This window comes from Pyrus communis, chromosome 6 (genome assembly GCF_963583255.1).
Source record: "Pyrus communis chromosome 6, drPyrComm1.1, whole genome shotgun sequence".
Classification (NCBI taxonomy): Eukaryota; Viridiplantae; Streptophyta; class Magnoliopsida; order Rosales; family Rosaceae; genus Pyrus; species Pyrus communis.
Window position 1 is genome coordinate 17061423 of NC_084808.1, and position 15624 is coordinate 17077046.

General features: G+C 37.3%; 1 protein-coding gene across 1 annotated transcript; it reads right to left on the reverse strand.

Moving 5' to 3' along the window:
• Window positions 1-1646: 1646 nt before the first annotated feature.
• On the reverse strand, window positions 1647-4528 carry LOC137737983 (uncharacterized). The gene is made up of 6 exons (XM_068477576.1): window positions 4242-4528; window positions 3928-4083; window positions 2881-2964; window positions 2612-2737; window positions 2388-2483; window positions 1647-1982 (listed from the first exon to the last, which is right to left on the reverse strand). The coding sequence occupies exons 1-6, from the start codon at window positions 4324-4326 to the stop codon at window positions 1906-1908; spliced, it is 624 nt and encodes a 207-aa protein (XP_068333677.1). The 5' UTR covers window positions 4327-4528; the 3' UTR covers window positions 1647-1905.
• Between the last annotated feature and the right edge of the window lie 11096 nt (window positions 4529-15624).

Consider the following 15624-nt stretch of genomic DNA (forward strand, 5'->3'; position numbering starts at 1 on the left):
GAATCATTTGATGAGGGATTGATTGCTCAACTTTGAGCTAGTGTGAATTGAGCTGTGGTGGTCATATCTAATATAAAGTATGCAGTAAAGCAAGAAATATGACCACTGCCTCTAAAACAAAAGTTTAGGATGTTTAAATTGCACCGATGGTTCTTATGATTTATCTGAATTTTCATTTACATGTTGCATTTTGTATTATTCCGCTAACACTATTAGTCCAATTTGTCAGGCGGCCAATACCTTTTCGGTTGTACAAAATTGGGGGTTTTCATGCCAAATTCATGATTTATTTTCAAGTTTTGATTTGTAAGAATAGAGATTTCAAGCTTGTAACTTACGTGTAGTTTTCAGTTTTCGAGTCGTGTAAAAAAATCTGAGAATTAACAAAAACAAATCAAAATGGATTATACTAAAAAGGTGATAACGGAACGAAACTTCAAGAAGGAAAATCTTAGGAAAAAGACTTCGAGCTCGTTTGGATGTGCTTTTAAAATGACTGAAAACGCTTTTGATGAAAATATTTTTGGAACCAATCCTTAGTAAAAATATAAGTAAATTCTGAAAAAACATTTAAAGTGCTTCCTGTAAGAAGCCCCAGCACTTTAAGTGCTTTTGGAATAAAAAAATATTATTTTAGAAGCGCTTTCAGTCATTTTAAAAGCATATCTAAACGAATTATTCCTTGATCCTTTATGCAACTTGGGCTTCTTAATTTCTTTTAGTCTATAGTCTTATAGGTTTGGTATGGACTACGGGTTGGGAAAAAGAAAAGGATAGGGGATCATTACTTTTCTTTCCTTTCCCCTTGTTTGCCTTGTAACAAGGAAAAGTAAATCTAGTTGCATCAAAAAGTACCTAAGTTTTAGATCCCATTTCTCAGCGAGTCAATGACTAACTGTGAAGAGGGAATACTTGAAATTTTACCTCCCAAACTTCCTTATCATTACTGAGGCAGTCTATAAACTCTTTACCATTCCGTATCCATCTTAAGCCCTTCCTTCTACCACATCTTCATCTAGGATACAAGACGAGCCTTCCTCCGTAGATGGACGTAAAACTATTTCCTTTACTTATCCTGATTAAGATTTTGATTGAACTGTCACTTAAGGTACTTGTCCACCGGACACATCCTTCCCTCTCAGAGTGCTTCTTCTATCCTTCTTGATTTACAATAATTGAGTCCTTGGATTACCCTGGGATTATATTGTGTGCCGAGGATTTGTGCTTGTGGTTTGGGGTGAATATTACAGACCAACGAATCTTGGGCCTCCATCTAATGATTTGCAAAAGGTCATATCATTTTCAAATTCCCAACTAAAGTTCTTTCTAGAAAACACTTACGCTCAAAAGTGCTTTCAGTAACAACACTTCTATTGGAAGCACTACGGAATTTTTAAGAGACGTGCAAATCCTTCTTGGAAGGACAACTGAAGTGCTATCTGCAAGGGATTCTTTCAAAAAACACTCCCAAGTGATTTTTTGAACATACACACTTTTGACCTATGATGTCATGTCAGTACTTTTGTAATGTTGAAGATGGGCTTACTGTCGACAAAAAGATACAACCATTACTTGGGCCTTAGTCTTCATGCCTGGAATGACAAGAGAAGCTGACCCAGAGAAAGAAAAGTAGGGAGAGAACAAAAACATGGTGAACAAGGTTACTACAGCATTATTATGTACAAATCAACCAAAAATCCTCTTCACTCTTTCTATTGGTGAAAAACAAGTACAGGAATGCGATGAGCACCTCCGTGAATATATGCGGCAGCTTTCTGATCGCACAGGAAAATAGATGTGCAAATGTGAGAGTTAACGAAAGGTGGGAGCGTGATATCAAATAAATACTGCAGTGATCAACCACGTATTCAAAGATGTGCAAAAAATAGGCTGGAACAACTCCTTTTATTTCCAATGAATCATAGCAGCAAACATCATCAGAATCACAAATGCAGCAGAGTTCACTTGGACCATCGAGCTAGCTGCAAACGAGACAAAAGGCAGAACAGATGGATTAAACATGTGATCATCAATATGAAATCAAACAGCTATTTTAATTGAATTAGTGTGTAACTTGGAGGTCTGCATTCAAAGGAAATTTAATTGGATTAACCTATACAAATGTCGAATTCAAGTAAGAATATGCTGTTAGTCAATGTTTTTAATCAAAATGATCTTTTTAGAACGCCGGTTTGTAAATACATCAGCAGAAAAATAGGATCCGGACATGTTGCTTTCTTTAAGAGAATGTCGTTCTAAGGTTTTGGTATGTCCTAAATTGAGATTCTTTGTACTGAATCATAGTTCTAATACAAATACCTTGAGGCAATTACCACCATTCAGTCAAAAAATAAGTGCTGATGTGGTAAATGAGTTTCTAGTCTCACCTTGATTCTTACCACTGCCAGATAATGCTGGTGGTGAAGCAGTAGACTTATTCGACATTGAAATCCCAAGGTTTGCACAGTTCAGTCCAATTGCACCTTAACACATGAAATGAAACTTAATCAGATACCGTCTTCTGAGACGAAATTGGTGTGGTTCTTCATCATCATCAATATTAAAAAATTTCATCATCATCAATATTAAAAAATTTCTAGGTAGTGCTTACATTCTTCAAAGCAAGGGAAAGTAGTGACATTAAGAAGATTAGAATAACCGTCAGCACATTCGCAGCTGTATGTGAATTTTGATGTCTTGTTGCACAAGCCGCCTCCACAATACGACCAAAAGCAAGCTATAACACCAAAATCACAAAATGTATGAAGTCATGCTAGAAAAAAACTCAAACATTATGCAGTGCTAGTGCTGGAGATGGCATAATAGGTAAGAGTTAAACAGTTTATTTCTTATATAAATATGAGAGTATATAGTTAATACGATTAAAGATTGATGACTCGTTGGCTTTGCTCGCATTATCTGAAATAGGGGCTGGAGCTTTTGTGCAGGAAAAATCCAGATTACCTACAAACACCAAAAAATCATTAGCTTCATCGTGTCAATGATTTTTATTAACAAGTATCCAGGTAATGAAAGAAACAATTATCGGAAGACAAGCACATATATCGACCAATTAAAAGGAAGGATTATGATCCAATCTTTGGTAGGACATCCAAATCACATCTTGAAGTGTAAGTTAGTCTCCATAAACATTTCACCTTAACTGAACTCCAAGGAAAGATCAGCGTGTGATTAACAAGCCCTACCAAATTGAATTAAATGCGCATTTGATTTAACAGTTCGCCCTTCGGCCTGCACTGCCTGTCATGGCTAGATACACTTTGACTTCATTTTTCTGTTCTGGTGTGTAAATCTCTAACCAGGTATCTTGCTCTGTTTTTTTTTACCTACCATTGGGAGGTGATATCTGTATTCATCTCTAAACGTTTTTTTATTCCAGTTATAGACCTCTACGCTACTTTTTTTTTTAATCAACGGAGAGGGAAATTCGAACTTGAAATTTATTCCAATTTTCAACATTGGCAACATAAGTACCACTATACTAAAAGCTAGTTGGGCGACCTCTAAATTACTTTATCCTGCCATGCCATCTACAGAAAGCAAGTATTTCCTTCCCGTCACATTCACATTAAGTAGCAGTGATCAACTAGCACAAACATTTTCCAAGCCAAATTAATAGGATCCTTCAACCACCTAATATTACTTTTTATAAAATAAAGGCTAATCAGTTACCACCAAACTATATCCTATGACCAAACATCTCTAAGACTATAATCACCAACCAAACTAACAGTCTAATTCTATTAAAAAAACAATAATTTTCTGTATCAAGATTTTCTCCATCTCTAGGAAGTAAGAGCTATTCAAAGTATTTGAATTCAACAACAAAATTTGAAAGATATTACTACACAAAATCCATAACCCACTTAAATAATTTTAGAAGAGAGAGAGAGAGAGAGGACTTGCAATTGGGAATGACGCAAGGGAGGAATTTGAAGTGATCAGTGTGGTTAGAAGAAGTCTGCTTCCACCCAGGATCACATTCACATTCAAAAAAGAAGGTGCTATTACTCGAAGGCTTGCAAGTTCCTTTTCCACATTCCACTTCTTTACACACATCATCTGCCATCACAAGAAAGTCACCGTTTTACAATAAACATAAAAAATCAAAGAAACCCAGAAAGAAAAACCCAAAATTACTGAAAACTGACAGAATTTATAGAGTGAAGCGAAATGAAACAAACCCCAGATTGGAGACGAGATAGGAGGCAGTAGATTACCTAATGGATTAGCAGTGACTGGTTGAAGAACAAGGATGGAAAATATGACAAGCAATGCAAAGACAGAGGTGGAAGAAGAAGCCATATCTGAAAAGTGCTTACACAGAGTGTCAGAGACAGAACTGATTAAGCTGATGAGATGGTATGGAAGGAGAGACAAGTGGAGGGACGGTGAGGTAGAAGCTCCGCGATCGAATTGACTTTGACATGGACTTTTCAAATTGGCAGGTTAGGCTCCTGTAGATAATTGCAGACCGCGTCAACTGGCTGAGCCGATAAAAAGGTTCACACTTTACATGGGCATCTTGGGTACTTTGCAGTTGGGGTTTGGATCCTCTGCAGTACTTTTGTCTAAATTTCGTTCAGTGTTAATTATACTGATACGGAACCATTCACTATACGTTGTATTTTTTTTGTCAAGTTTCCAACATATCGGAACTTTACAATCTTTTCAATAGATTCTTCCTCCTTAATTGTATTGAGGACATGTTAACTTACATTACTTGGCATCTCGGAACTTAACAACCTTTCAACACTTCTTCCTCCTTAATTGTATTGAGGACATGTTAACTTACATTACATGGTATAGCCATATGAATGAATGAAGATGTGAAAGATTGGGTAAAGGTATAAAACAACACCCTGATGTTAGTAGGGTACCTTTATTTTTCATGTATCTCATACTTAAAATTGATGAGACTCACATATTTATGCATTTTTTAAGTGTGAGTAAATGCAAAATTGAGAATCATAATCATTCATTCTAAATCTCATACATAGTAAATTAACATGTCATTGTTACATGTTGGTTTGATTTTGGTTTTTTATTGTTTTTGGCTTGTCTTATATTTGATTGGCATATGGAATGAAAATTTCAAACCGCTGGAAATGCAGGTTTATCTAGTGAGTTTGCTTCCCAATAAACAGAAAAATGTGGGAGCTTTCGCGTTCGATGCTTCGAGCTGGTGAGTTTGCTTGACTGTGGCCATATGAATGAATGAATGAATATGTGATTCATTCATTCTAAATCTCATAAATAGTAAATTAACATGTCATTGTTACATGTTGGTTTGATTTTGGTTTTTTATTGTTTTTGGCATGTCTTATATTTGATTGGCATATGGAATGAAAATTTCAAACAGTTGGAAATGCACGTTTATCTGGTGAGTCTGCTTCCCAATAAATAGAAAAATATGGGAGGTTTTGGATTCGATGCTTCGAGCTGGTGAGTCTGCTTGACTATGGCTACGGGCAAGGTGACCCATAGCCTATTTGGTTACGGAATGAGTAGATAACCGTAGCTTACCACCAGTTGTTATCTTTAAAAAAAAAAAAAAACGAAAAAGAAATGCACGTTCGCCTTTGAAATATACGCCCACTATTAAAGAAGCTATGCTACTTATAGCTATATCAATCCTCAATGGCTTTACCGACCACCTAATTTTTATAGCGTCTACCACCAAATTCCAAACTCAAACCTCACACAAGGATGTGGTGGAACTCAAATGATGGTGATATTTGGATGCAACCATCTGTACGCTACTAAAGCTTAGCGCAATGTTTCTAAGCTTAGTAGAAGTAGAGAAATATTCAACATCGAATATGTGGTGCTATTTGTAATGGTCTCATGTTATAACGCTGTTTGGATCTGATTTTGTGTCATCGGTCCAAGTAATCAAAATTGTTGAGTGAGCAAAAAGGTTGAATGGAAAGTTGTTAAGATAATTTTGTTATTGTTGAGGAATAATATTATGATTTTTAATCGTACTAATTATGCTTAAAAAATGAATTATTTTGACATTTTTTTATACGAGATAAATGAAATGCAAACTAGATCTTCAATTCAAAAGTAGTATGGTTCAGTGTGATTTGGGATTCTTAGAGCAACTCCACCAGGACAATTAGCCCGATGGACCAACGACTTCACCAAACCAATAGCCAGAGCTGCAGGCTCCAGCCCAAAGGGTGATTGGGCAGGCCGGGGGAGGGGGTGGGGGGGGGGGGGGGCGCAAGTGAGAAACCTAGCTCGAATCGGTGGCCCGAGAGCATGAGGCCCAAGTGATGCAAGGCTGATGTCATGATGACATCATTCACATTATAAAATTAATAAAAAATATAAAAAATGTAAAAAATTAATAAAAAAATTTGGAAAAAAATAAATATAAATAAAAAAAACTAATAAAATTTAAAAAATTAACAAAAAAAAAAAAATCAGTTCGGGCGTTTCATTCCCCAGCTTCGTCTCCACTGCCACCTCGCCACACTTGATCCCCGACCTTCAACCACTCCACCTCTCGCGCGCCTTCTTCTTCTTTCTCTTTGACTCCTTTGTCACTGAAAAACCCACACGCTGCCGCCTCATCTCTACTGTAACGACGACACTATGTCTGACAGTGCATCGATGGTGCATGCAAGACCACAGTCGTGTTCCACATGCTCCATAGATTCGAGATATAAGGTTTTGAGGTTGAATTACTAAAGCAAATGGTGGTGATGGTGGCTAGTTTGTCACTGTGCTAGAAAGAGAAATAGAGTTTGTGAAAGTGAGGGAACTCTCTGGAACCAATGCATGTTAGGTGGCTTGTTCACAAGTGTAGCCGTCTTGCATGTATGACAGGTGGAACTTGGAAATCTAATGACACACACACACACACACACACATATACATACATATATATATATATATATGTTTTCTTTCCAACGAGTTCACCCAAGGAAAATGATAAGTGATATAAGCTCAATCTTTAGGGTACAAAGTCAATCTCAACTCCTATACTGTTTCCCTTTATTGAATTTCATAACCATTCATTAATCTGTCCTTCAAATTCCTCTATAAAAAAAAATTGCATAACTAAATCATACGTCTAAAAAAATTGCATAACTAAATGACACGTGATGCAACGAGACCGATTAAAAATCCTATCTGAAATTACAAATAAAATTATTTTTTATTATTTTTTAAAATAAAAAATACTAATATTTTATTATCTATTGCCCTATTGCCATGGCTATTCATTTAGGAGTAGAGATGCAAAATGCAGTTACTATTTGTTGTACCATATATTGGGCCTCAGTATTTGGGCTTCATTACTTAGCCCATGATTCATGTAAGAGGGGAGGAAACCCTTATTCTATAAAAGGGCTCCCTCGCACTCACTAGAGGAAGACAGATAGCAAAGGAAAGTACAGAGGGCAGCACACAAAGAGCTCCCTTGCTTGTCTATTGTAATCCACACATTTACATAGTGAAACGAAATTGACATCAGTGTGGACGTAACCCAACTTGGGTGAACCACGATACATCTTGTGTTGTTTGCTTCCTTGTCTCTATCCATTCACATACTTATCCACACTAATGACCAGAACAATCTAGCGAAGGTCACAAATTTGATACTTTCTGTTGTACCAAAGTCCTTACCGATTTTATGCATCAACATTTGGCGCCGTCTGTGGGAAATCGACACGAAAATCTATATCGGTTCTCTTTCAATTTTTCATCTCACCACCGTGAAACCCTCACAAACTCCACCGTGAATCTGTAGAAACATAAGAACCAAACACCTGCACAATCACTGCAAAACCCATGTTTTCCGCTCCAGCTCCTGGTCACGGCAGCAGCGATGTAAACACAACAGAAACTCACTTTCTTCTTTCTTTCATGGTCTCACCCGGGATCACAGCACGAGGCCGATCTTCGTCGTCGAGCAGGCCAAGACAAGTTCGAGAACTAGGAGCTCTTCCTCTGGTTTCCTGTGAAGGGGATCAGAGTCAATATACCAAGCTCCGGCCTCATTTACTTTAATGTCGGCGTCATCGACGAGCAGTTCCCTTTGTCTACTCGAAACGCCGCTACCACGAGTGGAATCGGGGGACTCAAAATGTCATCACCACTCAACCTAGAGACGCCGTCGTTACAAACCTGCCGGAGGCATCCCTCTGAAATTGTCGGTCGTAACTTTCCACTTTCTGAAAAAACCCATGGGAAAACCAGGAAGAAGATAAGCTTTCTTATAATAATTTTATTATTATTCCCCTTTGATATTGTCAACCATGCCTGAAAGAAACCCCTCATTATGTTTTCCCATCATTGTCTATTAATATTTTATATTATTATTTAATGTTTATTACAAGACCACTTGTCTGACACACGACTTAGGCCTGGTTTGGTACTGAGGTGATTCTGAAAAAAGCTGGTATAAAAAAAAGCTGGGAGCTATTTTTGTGTTTGGTAAACATTCAGCTTCAACCTTTTTTCACAGTTTTGGGTGAAAAAAAGCCAAAAACAAGAAGCTGCAAAACCCAGCTTTGAAAAACAAGCTTTTTTTCACATCTGTTTTACATAAAAGTTTACCAAACACTATAATACTGTTTTTTTTTTTCAAAAGCACTTTTACAAAAAAGTTTACCAAACACTCTGCTGCTTTATTTTACAGCTGCTTATTCTCACAGCACAGCAGAAGCAACTTTTTTTTCAAAGCACATCAATACCAAACCAGCCCTTAGTCTTGCCAGCTTTAATCATTCATGAACACTATATTCATTATTTAAATATTTTATTATTATTATTTCATACATGACTACTGATCACATCCACCTAGAACCCTCATTATTCTTTACACCCAAACTACACCATTTACATTATTTAATGATTTTATCACATGATTATACTACAACACATGACATCTTCTGATCAAACCATTTATTTTCATTATTTGAATGTTAGGACACGGTACACAATACAGGGTTATGCACGTGTATATATGTATAGTTATGCATGCATATATATATATATGTGTGTGTGTGTGTGTGCGTGTGTATTATCCCTACATCCATCATGTTAAGATTATTATGCTAAGAATGCTTCCCAAATCCATAACTCGGATTTCACTAATCCGAGTCGCATCACACATGTTTAAATAGGCATTTATTTATGCAACCTTAAAGTGCTGCCTAGTGTCATGTGATTGCCTTTAACTATGTCACTTATGCAATATGTGATTTACCACACAACTGAATAAATTATTTACTTATAGTAGGCACATAGTACAATATTTTGCCTTGACAAACTTTGTCAATTTGATTTATTCATTATGCGTTCATACTTATACTGTCATTTATTGTCAGGAATTATTGAGCAACTAGCTCTATTGATCAACATTGTCACTGATTAAAGAAGCCGACCAACTTATAGATCGATGAGCCACATTCTTATGGTGACAAAGATTTAGTCTGAACAGTAATCTCTTGTCTGACTGGACACCCACTTCCTCGGACACTCGCTCATTTGGACACTTATGTGCTTGGACACCCGCGAGCTTGGCCACCCATTCGTTCAGGCACTTACGAGATTAGACACCGTCAAACTTGGACACCCTTGAGCTCGAACCCCGACTCACGGACCCAACTCAAAGACCCTACGTATGGCCTCGACTCAAAGACTCGACTTGTGAACCCGATCTACGGATCTGACACATAGACCCAATATGTGAACCCGACAAGCAGACCCGAGTCATGTCAAGAGTTAACTCATAATGAGCTCACGCTAACGTCGAGTGCATACTCGCAATAAAGACCACCACAAGCTGAGCCGCCTCGCAACGAGCATTGCCTCCAGCCGAGCAACTGCCTCGCCGCGAGTATTGCCTCTAGCCGAGCAGCCTCGCAACGTATGCTACCTCTAGCTGAGTATTACTTCAAGTTAAGCACCGTCTTATGTCGAGTACTAGTTCTAGACGACATCTAGTCACTTCGGCCCGCACATGGATTGAATTTGAAGTCTCTAGCCAAAAGACTCTCTTGACTGAAGACCTGGAGGACTCCTGTTGTACCATATATTGGGCCTCAGTATTTGGGCTTCATTACTTAGCCCATGATTAATGTAAGAGGGAAGGAAACCCTTATTCTATAAAAGGGCTCCCTCGCACTCATTAGAGGAGGAGAACAGATAATAAAGGGAAGCATAGAGGGCAGCACACAGAGAGCTCCGTTGCTTGTCCATTGTAATCCACAAATTTACATAGTGAAACGAAATCGACACCATTGTGGACGTTGCCCAACTTGGGTGAACCACGATACATCTTGTGTTGTTTGCTTTCCTGTCTCAATCCATTCACATACTTATCCACACTAATGACCAGAGCAATCTAGCGAAGGTCATAAACTTGACACTTTCTGTTGTACCAAAGTCCTCGCCGATTTTGTGCATCAACATTATTCATTAAAGGCATCACTGTTCACTGGAGGCTATTCAATAGTGAGTTGCCCTAGGGGACCTTTGCAACGCTGGAGTTGCTCTTAGCGTTTAGGCGTGTAGACTGGAGCACCAAAGCATTATATGAAAAGTCCCAATACATGGTTCCCTATTATTCGTCAAGTCAACGTGTGTTCTTTATCGGAAGATGTGTGCATGTACTTGACTTCTAGGACATGCGCGTGAAGTCTACATCCATCAGTTGGCAGTGGGATGATATGACTCTGCTTGCTTTGAAATAATATTCATAGGAATATTATTTAGAATTTTTTCCCCTTCTAATCTCCCTTCTCTTCTTTCTCCTCCTACTTGAACAATCACGATTAAGCTATGTCAACATCTTATATTAGTTTTTATATAGAGACAATAAGACAAAAATAAGTGTGTGAGAGGAGGGGAGAGAAGGGGATGAGCATAGGAGGGGAGATAATCTTACTCCTATTATTTAATGACAGATGAGGTACTTACAGGCCACGGTAGCAACTTCACAGTGTGTTTATCAAAGTAAGTTAACATTATAAATACAAGTGCTCCTCCAACACAAAGAGATCTTCAACTCACCACGCAAATATGTCCTACGAAATTCTCATTCTATGTGAAATACTCTCAAAACTTTGTGAAAAAAACTGACATCCGAACTTCGCCAACACACATTCAGTTAGAATAAACAGCATTGTAGAGGCAACCGGCAATATCTTCAGTTTGGATAAATAACACTAGCTCTGTTTCGAGTTTGGTTGATTACCTATCCAAGTCTCTGTCAACAAGGAATTTAAGAGTCTTTGTTGGAAGAGGTCATCCCATTAGCCTCTTGGTAAGTTGGGGTGATACCATACCACCTAGAGTTCGGCACATTGAAAACCGAAACTTTTTATGATTGGATATTCTAAAGTACACTTCAAAGTTCGGCATTCTGACGGCCGAATCACGTTCACAATCAAGACACTTATCTCTTTTGAATATTTGTGTCTATAAAGTTCTTTACCGATTCGACACACTTATATTCAGGTTCTAAAACCCAGAGGCTGATATGTGTTTCTTCCTCAGCCGCAGTTGCCCGAATACAGAAGTCGAGCGCATTCACCACCACCACATTCATTTTACTCACCGACCAAGCTTGGTCGTCGAGTTGGCACGCCTTGCATTGAACAGAAGGACGTAGTTAGCTCATTAGCTATTCGGCTTGCGCGCCAAGTAAGCTAAGTAGTTTCTAGGGGTCAACAAACGCATATATACCAATTCACGAATTATTAGGTGAGCACAATAATCTTTCATATGTAATTTCATGCAAGCTACATATTATTTGTGAGTAGCAAACTCTTTTTTTTTTTTTTTTTTTTTTTTTTTGAAAAAATGATATTATCTACACTAAGGGAGTGAGTGAGTGGGCTAAGCCTCATAATGGGCTAGTAATAACGTAATTCATATGAAGAGGAATACCACTAGACTGCAGTATTAAGTATTAAGTAGTGCCTAAGACCACTCAAAGGAGAATCGAACCTAAGACCTCTCATTACAAATGAAGAGGAATACAACTAGACTGCAGTATTAAGTAGCTCCTCACAACAATTAGAATCTACTAGATAATGTGTGTTGTGCCGTTGTAAAGGTATCCATTTGAAATTAAGAGAAATGCTGACAAAAAATAATGTGATATCTTTAGCCTTGTAAACATCTTAGGCCATCTTCAAAGAAAATGCCAATTTTAAACATAAAACTTAGAATTGAAGGCTTATCTGGCACATTGATCTTTTGATAAAAAAAAAATTCTCCACCCAATACATCAAATTTAAACTATTATTTACTTTTCATAAGTGCAATTAGTATTTTTAAAACAAAAGATAATAAAAAAATTATTAAAAAAAAGCATTTATTACTCCCTAAATATATAGATTTGAAGCTTCCTTAGTTGCCATTACATGTCATGCCACATAAGAATTGGCAATTTGGTTGGAAAACCCCATTGTTGTCTCTTTTTTTTTTATCGTTATTGTTGAAGTGGAGTTTTTGACATCTCATTAGGATATGCACTTAACTTTTTAAACCCCCAAAGAACACTTACGACCATTAATTTTTTTTAAAAATTTCTTTAACCATGTAGTAATTATCATATGTCCTTGTAAAAAAAAATGATTTGGTGATTTTCTAGGGTGTCAAATTTTAACATGACAAAATGAAATTTTTATTTTATTTTTTATGAAAATAATTCTAATTAAACTGGATTGAATTATCAAGCTATCAACTAGTTATTGATTCAATGATATTTTTCTTATCAATATTTCAAATTTGAATTCTCTGCAATCTCGTGTAGAAGTCGATGCACAATGCTTTCATGATTGTTGTTGTTCAATTGATTATCAAATCAAATCCTTCTCCTTCTTTCTATTACCACAAAAAAAAGGCCAAATCTCTATATATAAAGCCAACACTACTATGAATTTTGGGGTCACAAGCTTCACAAAAAAGAAATGGACAGAAATGCCCCCCAAACAAAAAAGTTCAAAAGCAATCTAAAATATTGCAGGGGTATTTTCATCATATAAACAGTATTTTTTAATAATTAATTCTTTTTGTACAGTTATATATATATATATTTATAATTAGAACCTCACAAGAGGCTAGTAATAATGTGATTCAATTAGTTGTTTATTAAATATTATTTTCTCTATTTTTTAACACGTTCAAAACATTTTAAGAGGCGCGTAGTGCCGGTTATAAAAAAGGTCTCTCGCATGCGCATAATAATGTGATTCAATTAGTTGTCAAATGTTTTTTTTTCTTTGAATAAACGATATTATCTATACTAAGGGAGAGGGGGTGAGCTTAGCCTCACAATGGGCTAGCAATATTGTGATTCAATAAGTTGTTTATTAAATATTATTTTCTCTATTTTAAACACGTTCAAAACATAGTAAGAGGCACGTAGTACCGGTTATAAAAAATGTCTTTCACACGCACATAATAATGTGATTCAATTAGTTGTGAAATGATTTTTTTCTTTCGAACAAACGATATTATCTACACTAAGGGGAAGGGGGTAGGCTTAGTCTCACAATGGACTAGTAATAATATAATTCAATCAGTTGTTTATTAAATATTATTTTCTCTAATTTTAAATACGTTCAAACATCTTAAAAGGCGTGTAGTGCTGATTATAAAAAAAGTCTTTTGCACGCGCATAATAATGTGATTCGATTAGTTGTCAAATGATTGTTTTTTTTTTGTTTGAACAAAGGATATTATCTACACTAAGGGTGGGCAAACGGGTCCTGGAGCTACGAGTCGGGGAAGATTCATGTGGTTAGGGGTGGGTCTAAAAATTATAAATACAAAAAGAGGTGGGGCGGGGCGAGTCCAGGTAAATAACGAGACGGGGCAGTTCTAGAAATTGGAGAAAACGGGCCCCCGCCCCAGACCGTTGATGTCCTACTTGATTAAATCTTTACCATCTATCACCTCTCTTATTCTTATCTGAGTTGTCTCGTCCCAAGACTCCTAACTTTGTGTTCTCAGATCCAATTCACTCAACTCTCTCCTCTCTAGAATTCGAACCTTGACCTCGAGGTCTCTATCCCGACTCTGACACCACATATGCTCTCCTCAACGCAACCACAACTATTTGCTCTCCTTAATGCCTGCAGACTTTCTCTCCCTCGAATTCCCACCTGGAGTAGTCACAGCGGGTAACGACTCTCTCCTCCTTGAATCTTCTTTCCTCTCTCATTTCAGACCTCAATCTCAAGCCCAGGCTCCCATCTCCGTCCATTGACTCTCTACACTTTCTCATTCTCCCTCCCACCCGTAGTGACTAAGTCAACCTTGACTGTGTGGACATCACAGCAGCTAACCACCATCACCATTGTGGCATCCTCTCATGATTCTCCACCGATCCTCCCAATCACAAGTTCCGACCACCACCACATCATCCTTGCTGTCGAGAACACCACCATGATCCTACAAATCCCTAGGTAATTTATGAATTAGGGTTTTTGATTAAGGAATTTAGGATTTTTGCATAAGCTTTTCGATTGATTTAGGAATTATGTGGGTTTCTGATTTGGAATTTAGGTTTTTTGGGCATGTGATTGCATAGTAAGTGCTTTTGGGAAAATTTGCTTCTGGGTATGTAGGATTTTGTTTTGATTCATCAACTGGTGTAATTTGTAATGGTGAAGGAAGAGGTCTTGGATCCGTGAGGAAGTAGACGTCTCTCTGGTTCGATTTGTGCGTCAGGGTCATTGGCTCCAACCGAAGTTGCTGGTGTGGCTGGGCTCAAGCATGAATTGCAAACTCAACGAGGTTGTCATTTATGTGGCTGACCTAAAAAACAAAGATAATGGACCCAGCCCGTTTCGGCCCATTTCAAATAAGCAGGGTTAGGTTCAATTCCAAATTCTCAAAACCCATTACCTGGCTCGGCTCACCCTGTTACTATTTACAATGCACAACTAAATCTCATGAAAATGAATTGTTCTTTTTTAATTCTTCATTCAACTATTATTCTTGTGAAAGTCCATCCAAATAAAAAACCTACGGTAATGACTTAAAAAATGACCAGAATTGATATTAGTTATGCCATTTGTGGTCTATGTTTCACATGATTTTTCTTTTGTTTAAGTTGTAGACGCGGACAGAGGTATATGCTATCTTGAGCGGATACACTCCACCAATTCCGGTTGTTTTTCTCATAGTTTAAATTAGCTTAAAGCATACTCAAGAATGCATATGCACAAGTTGGGCCTGTTGGGTATCTTGTAAAAAACCGTCAAGCTCAATGTCCATCTAATACAGTTTGTATTGCAATGGGTTCGGCCTTATCAGGCACCAGTTAATTAGGTTAGCAATATTTAAAAAATAAACGATATTATCTACATTAGGAGGGTGGGCTTAACCTCACAAGGAGTTAGCAATAATATGGTTCATATTCACCTTTGGCGAGAAAAGAACTTGAGATATTTCACTTACAAATGAAGAGAAATACTTTTAGATCATAGTATTAAGTGGCGGGTTGACAATGTTTTTTACTCACACAAGGAAAAAGATCAAACACAGCTTCGGATGCAAAAGTAGATACTCCTTAGACTCGAGCTAAAAGCTACTTGAACAAAAGGAAACCATCAAACTACTAACTAG

What these genes read in the sequence shown, in the direction of transcription:
- LOC137737983 (XM_068477576.1), bottom strand. Translation starts at nt 4,326, where the DNA reads ATGGCTTCTTCTTCCACCTCTGTCTTTGCATTGCTTGTCATATTTTCC. An exon ending in AGTCACTGCTAATCCATTAG is followed by an intron (nt 4,084 to 4,241) that starts GTAATCTACTGC and finishes TTGTGATGGCAG; the next exon opens with ATGATGTGTGTAAAGAAGTG. An exon ending in CGAGTCATCAATCTTTAATC is followed by an intron (nt 2,738 to 2,880) that starts GTATTAACTATA and finishes TTGGTGTTATAG; the next exon opens with CTTGCTTTTGGTCGTATTGT.